This window comes from Coregonus lavaretus (assembly GCF_964263955.1).
Source record: "Coregonus lavaretus genome assembly, contig: HAP1_SCAFFOLD_336, whole genome shotgun sequence".
Classification (NCBI taxonomy): Eukaryota; Metazoa; Chordata; class Actinopteri; order Salmoniformes; family Salmonidae; genus Coregonus; species Coregonus lavaretus.
The window spans coordinates 326931-337562 of record NW_028162029.1 but is presented as its reverse complement, the minus strand read 5'-3'; the positions used below and the strand labels follow the sequence as shown (position 1 = coordinate 337562).

The following is a 10632-nucleotide window of genomic DNA, read 5'->3' as shown; positions in this document are numbered from 1 at the left end:
TCCTCTCACAAAATCGTATGTAGCGTCCGAACGGTTTGGCCTACAAACTATTAAAGCCACTCTATTGAAAGATGAGACACACAAATGTGATGGGGTTCTCCATTTAGGACGTCCACAAGCCTCACAAGACTCTGAAGGTCCCCGGAACCAGTTTAAAACATTTATGGAAGTATATATGGAGATAGTTTAGTGCCTAAAATAAGGGGATAAATACATGGGGGGGGTTCAGTGGCAGGGACTGGGAGACTAGTCAGGATCGAGGGAAAGATGAAAGGAGCAAAGTACAGAGAGATCCTTGATGAAAACCTGCTCCAGAGCACTCAGGACCTCAGACTGTGGCGAAGGTTCACATTCCAACAGGACAACGACCCTAAGCACACAGCCAAGACAACATATGAGTGTCTTCTGGACAAGTCTTGAATGTCCTTGAGTGGCCCAGCCAGAGCCCGGACTTGAACCTGATCGAATATCTCTGGAGAGATCTGAAAATAGCTGTGCAGTGACGCTCCCCATCCAACCTGACAGAGCTTGAGAGGATCTGCAGAGAAGACTGGGAGAAACTCCCCAAATACAGGTGTGCCAAATGTTGTAGCGTCATACCCAAGAAGACTCGAGGCTGTAATCGCTGCCAAAAGTGCTTCAACAAAGTACTGAGTATAGGGTATGAATACTTATGTAAATGTAATATTTCATATTTTTATAAATTATAAATTTGCAAACATTTGTAAAAAACGGTTTTTGCTTTATCATTACAGGGTATTGTGTGTAGATTGATGATTTTTAATTTAAAAAAAAATACATTTTAGAATAAGGCTGTAACATAAGAAAATGTGGGAAAAGTCAAGGGGTTTGAATGCTTTCCGAATGCACTGTAATATACAATACTACACTACTGCACTACTAGACTTATTTTGACTTGTTATTCTTCTGTCAGGGTTGAGTGTAGAGGTAGCGTAGAATCACACGCAGGACACACAGAGGTTTCGAACAGACGTCTTTAGTGAAGTCCAAAGAACAAGTCAACCACGGCAACAGGCAACAGGCGAACTTTACGCACAATGGTAAAGTACAAAATAAAGGCGCACAAAGTGCGGGACTCTCTCTAACAAAAATATACAGAGAGAACAGAACAACGAACTAACACAACACGTGACATCGAACAATTACACACAACACCTGACCAAACTCAAGAGAACTAAATAGGACGCATAATGAACACTAACAAGGAACAGGTGTAACAAAACAGACAAAACCAGTCAAACATAGAAACAGAACGGTGGCAGCTAGTACTCCGGAGAAGATGACCACCGAAGCCTGCCCGAACAAGGAGAAGGAGCAGCCTCGGCCGAAACCGTGACAGTACACCCCCCTTGACGCGCGGCTCCAGCCGTGCGCCGACCCCGGCCTCGGGGACGACCAGGAAGACGCGGAGCAGGGCGCGTGGGATGACCACGATGGAACTCGGTCAGAAGAGATGGATCTAGGATGTCCCTCCTCGGCACCCAGCACCGCTCCTCCGGGCCGTACCCCTCCCACTCCACGAGATATTGGAGACCCCCCATCCGGCGTCTCGAATCTAGGATGGACCGAACAGTGTACGCCGGAGCCCCCTCGATGTCCAACGGGGGCGGAGGAGTCTCTTCTATCTCATAGTCCTGGAGTGGACCAGCTACCACCGGCCTGAGGAGAGACACATGGAACGAGGGGTTAATATTCTTGTAATCAATGGGCAGTTGTAACCTGTAACACACCTCGTTCAATCTCCTCAGGACCTTAAAAGGCCCCACAAACCGCCAACCCAGCTTCTGGCAGGGCAGGCGGAGGGGCAGGTTTCTGGTCGAGAGCCAGACTCGATCTCCAGGTGCGTACACTGGCCCCTCACTGCGGTGGAGATCGGCGCTCGTCTTATGTCGACGGATGGCTCGCTGCAGATGGATGTGTGCAGCGTTCCACGTCTCCTCCGAGCGCCGCACCCACTCATCCACCGCAGGGGCCTCGATCTGGCTCTCATGCCAAGGTGCCAGAACCGGCTGGTACCCTAACACACACTGGAAAGGGGTTAGTTTAGTGGAGGAGTGGCGGAGAGAGTTCTGTGCCATCTCGGCCCAGGGAACATATCTCGCCCACTCCTCCGGCCGGCCCTGGCAATACGACCTCAGAAACCTACCCACATCCTGGTTGACACGTTCGACCTGCCCATTACTCTCCGGGTGGTAACCCGAGGTAAGGCTCACCGAAACCCCCAACCGTTCCATAAACGCTCTCCAGACTCTGGAGGTAAACTGGGGCCTCGATCAGACACTATATACTCGGGTACCCCGTAATGCCGGAAGACGTGGGTAAATAGAGCCTCAGCGGTCTGTAGGGCAGTAGGAAGACTCGGCATGGGAAGGAGACGACAGGCCTTCGAGAACCGATCCACAACGACCAGGATGGTGGTATTCCCCTGTGAGGGGGGAAGGTCTGTAACAAAATCCACCGAGAGGTGAGACCAGGGTCGTTGTGGAACGGGCAGGGGTTGTAACTTACCCCTGGGCAAGTGTCTGGGCGCCTTACACTGGGCACACACCGAGCAGGAGGAGACAAAAATCCTCACATCCATGGCTAACGTTGGCCACCAGTACTTTGTGCTAAGGCAGTGCACTGTCCGGCCAATACCTGGATGCCCAGAGGAGGGTGACGTGTGAGCCCAATAAATGAGTCGATCCCGGACCTCGAGCGGGACGTACGTCCGACCCACCGGACACTGTGGAGGGCTAGGGTCGGTGTGTAACGCCCGCTCGATCTCCGTATCGACCTCCCATACCACCGGTGCCACCAGACAAGACTTAGGTAGTATGGGAGTGGGCTCAACGGACCTCTCCTCCGTGTCATACCGCCGAGACAGGGCATCTGCCTTCCCGTTCTGGGACCCAGGGATGTAAGTGATCTTAAACACGAACCGGGCTAGAAACATAGTCCACCGAGCCTGGCGAGGATTCTGTCTCCTAGCTGCCCGAATGTATTCCAGGTTACGGTGGTCAGTCAAAATGAGAAAAGGGTGTTGAGCCCCCTCAAGCCAATGCCTCCACACCTTTAGGGCTTGTACCACGGCTAACAGCTCCCTGTCCCCTACGTCATAATTACGCTCCGCCGGACTGAGCTTTTTCGAATAAAAAGCACAGGGGCGGAGTTTAGGTGGTGTGCCGGACCGTTGTGAGAGAACGGCCCCGATACCGGCTTCAGACGCGTCCACCTCCACTTGGAATGGTAAAGCGGGATCCGGGTGCGCCAGCACCGGAGCTGAGGTAAACAGGTCCTTCAGTCTCCCAAAAGCCCTGTCCGCCTCAGCTGACCACCGCAAGCGCACCGGACCCCCCTTCAGAAGGGACGTTATGGGAGCTGCCACCTGTCCAAAACCCCGGATAAACCTCCGGTTGTAATTCACAAAACCCAAGAACTGCTGCACCTCTTTAACCGTGGTTGGGGTTTGCCAATTACGCACGGCTGACACACGGTCAACCTCCATCTTCACCCCTGACGCAGACAACTGATATCCCAAAAAGGAGACCGACTCCTGGAAGAACAGACATTTCTCTGCCTTGACATACAGGTCATGCTCCAACAGCCTCCTCAACACTTGGCGCACCAGGGCTACATGCTCGGCTCGGGTAGAACTGTACACCAGAATATCGTCTATGTACACGACTACTCCCTGCCCCTGCATGTCCCGGAAAATCTAATCTACAAAGGATTGGAAGACTGATGGAGCATTCATTAACCCGTATGGCATAACGAGATACTCGTAATGACCGGAGGTAGTACTAAATGCTGTCTTCCATTCATCGCCCTCTCTAATGCGCACCAAGTTATATGCGCTCCTGAGGTCCAATTTTGTGAAGAACCGTGCCCCGTGTAATGACTCCGTCATAGTCGCAATCAGAGGGAGTGGATAACTATATTTCACAGTAATCTGATTGAGACCGCGGTAATCAATACACGGGCGCAAACCTCCATCCTTTTTCTTCACAAAAAAGAAGCTCGAGGACGCGGGTGAAGTGGAGGGCCGTATGTATCCCTGTCTCAGAGACTCGGCAATGTATGTCTCCATCGCCCTTTTCTCCTCTTGTGACAAAGGATACACATGGCTCCGTGGGAGCGCAGCTCCTGCCTGGAGGTCTATCGCACAATCCCCCTGTCTATGAGGCGGCAATCGCGCCGCTCTCGTCTTGCTAAACACGAGTGCCAAATCCTCATACTCGGGGGGAATGTGCATTGCGGGCATTTGGTTCGGACTCTCCACCGAGGTCGCCCCTACGGAAACACCCAGACATAGCCCCTCACACTGGGCAGACCACCCCTTAAGAGCCCTCTCTCGCCACGAAATAGTAGGATCATGTGTAATCAACCAGGGAAGCCCCAGCACCACCGGATACGCAGGAGAGTCGATCAGATAGAGCTGAATCGTCTCCTCATGACCCCCCTGCGTCTCCATCCTAAGTGGCACTGTGACCTCCCTAATCAACCCGGATCCTAACGGACGGCTATCTAGGGCATGTACAGGGAAAGGATTATTTACCGGAAGGAGAGGGATCCCTAACTCTACACAGAATTTGCGATCTACAAAATTCCCAGCTGCGCCTGAATCTACTAGCGCCTTATGCTGGGAACGAGGTGCAACCTGTGGAAAACAAACAGGTATGGTTATGTGTACGACAGAAAGCTCTGGGTAAGTGGGGCGCCTACTCACCTGGGAGGACTCCCCAATGTGTGGCCTGCCTTCTCTTCCACCAGGAGACCCTCCCCAGCACCTAGCCGCGGTGTGCCCTCCACGGCCACAGTTGGTGCAGGGGACGGCCCCCCTCGGGCTCCTTCTCCTCCGTTCTCTAGCGCCAGCACCTCCGAGCTCCATAGGGCTCGGCTCGGAGGTGCTGGAGGGTGGAATGGGCGACCCCCACCCGGGACGCCCGCGGGTGGCGAGCAGGGTGTCCAGCCGAATGGCCATGTCAACCAATTGGTCAAACGAAAGCGTGGTATCCCTGCACGCCAACTCTCTACGGACGTCCTCCCGGAGGCTGCAGCGGAAGTGATCTATGAGAGCCCGCTCATTCCACCCTGCATCTGCCGCTAGAGTCCGGAACTCCAGTGCAAACTCCTGAGCGCTCCTCATCCCCTGCCGGAGGTAGAATAGACGCTTCCCCGCCGCCTTCCCCTCCGGTGGATGGTCAAACACTGCACGGAAGCGGCGGGAGAACTCCGCATAGGTGATAGTTGCGGCGTCTATTCTCCTCCATTCGGCGTTGGCCCACTCCAACGCCTTGCCGGTGAGACAGGAGATGAGGGCGGAAACGCTCTCGTGTCCCGAAGGCGCCGGGTGTACGGTGGCGAGGTAGAGTTCAACTTGCAACAGGAACCCCTGACACCCGGCAGCGGTGCCGTCGTACGCCCTCGGGAGCGAGAGCCGAATCCCACTGGGTTCCGGAAGTTGGACAGGCGGGCTGACCGATGGTGATGGTGTGGTAGGTGGGGGTGTGGGTACCCCGCTGGTCTCCCATCGATGGAGGGTGTTCATAACTCTGTCCAGAGCGTGCCCGATTTGGTTAATCCTGTCCTCCTGTCCACGAAGGCGCTCCTCGATGATCTCCGTGGGTGCGATTGCTCCTGCTGATTCCACTGTAATGGTGTGTAATTATGTCAGGGTTGAGTGTAGAGGTAGCGTAGAATCACACGCAGGACACACAGAGGTTTCGAACAGACGTCTTTAGTGAAGTCCAAAGAACAAGTCAACCACGGCAACAGGCAACAGGCGAACTTTACGCACAATGGTCAAGTACAAAATAAAGGCGCACAAAGTGCGGGACTCTCTCTAACGAAAATATACAGAGAGAACAGAACAACGAACTAACACAACACGTGACATCGAACAATTACACACAACACCTGACCAAACTCAAGAGAACTAAATAGGACGCATAATGAACACTAACAAGGAACAGGTGTAACAAAACAGACAAAACCAATCAAACATAGAAACATAGAACGGTGGCAGCTAGTACTCCGGAGACGACGACCGCCGAAGCCTGCCCGAACAAGGAGAAGGAGCAGCCTCGGCCGAAACCGTGACATCTTCTCTGTTCCTTGTATCACTATTTTAAATGTTGTATCTTTAACTCTGCATTGTTGGAGAAGGACCCATAAGTCAGCATTTCACTATTAGCCTACACCTGTTGTTTACAAAGAGCAAATGGACACAAAAGTCGATGCAAATACTACGCTGATAAAGAGCAAGTTCTTATGGTAATAATTTGTGCTTCAGTGTTTTATCAGTGGTGGAAGAGATACTCTGGAGCTGCTGCAGTGAGTCTGGGTCTGCTGTGTGTTCTCCTATTGGCTGGGATCATAGGCCTGTTGCTTTACCGTGAGTTTGATATGTTCTCAATCAAACTTTCTCTTAATCATCAGTGGTGTAATGATCAGGGATCAATTCCATTTCAACTCCATTCAATTCAATTCAGAAAGTACACCAAATTCCAATTCCAATTCCACATTGTCCTCATTGAAAAATATTGAAGAGAATTGGACTTGGAATTCCAGTGTACTTCCTGAATAGACTGGAATTGAAATGCAATTGAACCCAACCCTGGTAATGATAGATTAACTTTTCCACTGTTACCTTGGTCGTTGATGGTATTATTTCACAGAGCGAAACCAATTAACCAGATCCAACACCCTGACCAAAGAGAGAGACCAGTTACAGACCAGCGGCAACAACCTGACTGAAGAGAGAGACCAGTTACAGACCAGCAACAACACCCTGACTGAAGAGAGAGACCAGTTACAGACTAGCAACAACACCCTGACTACAGAGAGAGACCAGCTACAGACCAGCTACAACACCCTGACCAAAGATAGAGACCAGTTACAGACCAGCTACAACACCCTGACCAAAGAGAGAGACCAGTTACAGACCAGATCCAACACCCTGACCAAAGATAGAGACCAGTTACAGACCAGCTACAACACCCTGACCAAAGAGAGAAACCAGCTAAAGACCAAATACAACACCCTGACCAAAGAGAGAGACCAGCTACAGACCAGCAACAACACCCTGACCAAAGAGAGAGACCAGTTACAGACCAGATACAAGACCCTGACCAAAGAGAGAAACCAGCTACAGACCAGATACAACACCCTGACCAAAGAGAGAGACCAGATACAGACCAGATACAACACCCTGACCAAAGAGAGAGACCAGCTACAGAAAGAGACAGAACTTCTGAAACAATCTTTGGTTGAGAAAGGTGAGGGAAATTGTCTAATGACAGGCAATTCAACTTACATTAAAGGAAAAATCTATGACTTCCAAACCGACCATTAGTTAGTGCCCTGTCTTCCTCAAGTGTTTGATTGAGACTTAATTCAATGTGATATTAAAGTGACTAAAGCGAGACATTTTCAACTTAAAGAGTGTCCGCAAGGATGGAAGAAGCTTGGTAGCCGTTGTTACTACATCTCTACTAAGAAGAACACCTGGGAGAGGAGCAGACAGGACTGCAGAGATAGAGGAGCAGACCTGGTGATCATCAACAGCCAAGACAAACAGGTGTGTGAGAGAGAGAGAGAAAAAGAGAGAGAGAGAGAGAGAGAGAGAGAGAGAGAGAGAGAGAGAGAGAGAGAGAGAGAGAGAGAGAGAGAGAGAGAGAGAGAGAGAGAGAGAGAGAGAGAGAGAGAGAGAGAGAGAGAGAGAGAGAGAGAGAGAGAGAGGCTATGTATTAACAATGTTGTCTCTCTCCCACAACTACAGACATTTGTCAATTGGTTATGTGGAGTAAAGAAATATGTCTGGATTGGTCTGACTGACTCTGTTACTGAGGGGACCTGGAAATGGGTGGACGACACACCACTGACCACAACGTAAGACATTTAATGAGTTCTGTGTTACCATGAAATCACTGTCTGGAGTACTAGACTCAGAGTGGACATCCTGATTCTATGTGTTGTTTCTTCTACAGGTATTGGAACAGTGGACAGCCTGATTCTATGTGTTGTTTCTTCTACAGGTATTGGAACAGTGGACAGCCGGATTCTATGTGTTGTTTCTTCTACAGGTATTGGAAAAGTGGACAGCCTGATTCTATGTGTTGTTTCTTCTACAGCTATTGGAACAGTGGACAGCCTGATTCTATGTCTTGTTTCTTCTACAGGTACTGGAACAGTGGACAACCTGATTCTAAGTGTTGTTTCTTCTACAGGTATTGGAACAGTGGACAGCCGGATTCTATGTGTTGTTTCTTCTACAGTTACTGGAACAGTGGACAGCCTGATTCTATGTGTTGTTTCTTCTACAGTTATTGGAACAGTGGACAGCCTGATTATATGTGTTGTTTCTTCTACAGGTACTGGAACAGTGGACAGCCTGATTATATGTGTTGTTTCTTCTACAGGTATTGGAACAGAGGACAGCCTGATTCTATGTTTTGTTTCTTCTACAGGTATTGGAACAGTGGACAGCCTGATTCTATGTGTTGTTTCTTCTACAGGTATTGGAACAGTGGACAGCCTGATTCTATGTGTTGTTTCTTCTACAGGTATTGGAACAGTGGACAGCCTGATTCTATGTGTTGTTTCTTCTACAGGTATTGGAACAGTGGACAGCCTGATTCTATGTGATGTTTCTTCTACAGGTATTGGAACAGTGGACAGCCTGATTCTATGTGTTATTTCTTCTACAGGTATTGGAACAGTGGACAGCCTGATTCTATGTGTTGTTTCTTCTACAGGTATTGGAAAAGTGGACAGACTGATTATATTTGTTGGTTCTCCTACAGGTACAGGAACATTGGACAGCCTGATTCTATGTGTTGTTTCTTCTACAGGTATCGGATCAGTGGACAGCCTGATTATATGTGTTGTTTCTTCTACATGTATTGGAACAGTGGACAGCCTGATTCTATGTGTTGTTTCTACTACAGGTATTGGAACAGTGGACAGCCTGATTCTATGTGTTGTTTCCTCTACAGGTATTGGAACAGTGGACAGCCTGATTCTATGTGTTGTTTCCTCTACAGGTATTGGAACAGTGGACAGCCTGATTCTATGTGTTGTTTCTTCTACAGGTATTGGAACAGTGGACAGCCTGATTCTATGTGTTGTTTCTTCTACAGGTATTGGAACAGTGGACAGCCTGATTGTATGTGTTGTTTCCTCTACAGGTATTGGAACAGTGGACAGCCTGATTCTCTGTGTTGTTTCTTCTACAGGTATTGGAACAGTGGACAGCCTGATTCAATGTGTTGTTTCTTCTACAGGTATTGGAACAGTGGACAGCCTGATTCTATGTGTTGTTTCTTCTACAGGTATTGGAACAGTAGAGAGCCTAATGGTGGTGTAGCTGAGAACTGTGCGTATTTCTACTCCTGGTCATCAGACACAGGAGAATGGTGGGACTATGACTGTTCCTATCAATACAGATGGATCTGTGAGAAATAGGATTCTCTGTACTGCTAGAGACCATTTCAGACATATGTTTTAAATCCTTAAACCCAGACTTGGACCAAACAAATAGCGATTGATTCTATGTGTTGTTTCTTCTACAGGTATTGGAAAAGTGGACAGACTGATTATATGTGTTGGTTCTCCTACAGGTACAGGAACAGTGGACAGCCTGATTCTATGTGTTGTTTCCTCTACAGGTATTGGAACAGTGGACAGCCTGATTCTATGTGTTGTTTCTTCTACAGGTATTGGAAAAGTGGACAGACTGATTAGATGTGTTCGTTCTCCTACAGGTACAGGAACATTGGACAGCCTGATTCTATGTGTTGTTTCTTCTACAGGTATCGGATCAGTGGACAGCCTGATTCTATGTGTTGTTTCTTCTACATGTATTGGAACAGTGGACAGCCTGATTCTATGTTTTGTTTCTACTACAGGTATTGGAACAGTGGACAGCCTGATTCTATGTGTTGTTTCCTCTACAGGTATTGGAACAGTGGACAGCCTGATTCTATTTGTTGTTTCCTCCACAGGTATTGGAACAGTGGACAGCCTGATTCTATGTGTTGTTTCTTCTACATGTATTGGAACAGTGGACAGCCTGATTCTATGTGTTGTTTCTTCTACAGGTATTGGAACAGTGGACAGCCTGATTCTATGTGTTGTTTCTTCTACAGGTATTGGAACAGTAGAGAGCCTAATGGTGGTGTAGCTGAGAACTGTGTGTATTTCTACTCCCGGTCATCAGACACAGGAGAATGGTGGGACTATGACTGTTCCTATCAATACAGATGGATCTGTGAGAAATAGGATTCTCTGTACTGCTAGAGACCATTTCAGACATATGTTTTAAATCCTTAAACCCAGACTTGGACCAAACAAATAGCGATTGATTCTATATGTTGTTTCTTCTACAGGTATTGGAACATTGGACAGCCTGATTCTATGTGTTGTTTCCTCTACAGGTATTGGAACAGTGGACAGCCTGATTCTATGTGTTGTTTCTTCTACAGGTATTGGAACAGTGGACAGCCTGATTGTATGTGTTGTTTCTTCTACAGGTATTGGAACAGTGGACAGCCTGATTCTATGTGTTGTTTCTTCTACAGGTATTGGAACAGTGGAGAGCCTGATTCTATGTGTTGTTTCTTCTACAGG

At 48.7% G+C, this 10632-nt stretch overlaps 1 protein-coding gene across 1 annotated transcript; it reads left to right on the top strand.

Moving 5' to 3' along the window:
- Window positions 1–6667: 6667 nt before the first annotated feature.
- On the top strand, window positions 6668–10330 carry LOC311119736 (uncharacterized protein; the record flags this gene model as incomplete). Its single annotated transcript, XM_084194398.1, has 4 exons — window positions 6668–7280; window positions 7446–7582; window positions 7784–7893; window positions 10152–10330. Coding segments are annotated over 4 exons (993 nt in total), but the record flags the coding sequence as incomplete, so codon positions are not given.
- Window positions 10331–10632: the final 302 nt, after the last annotated feature.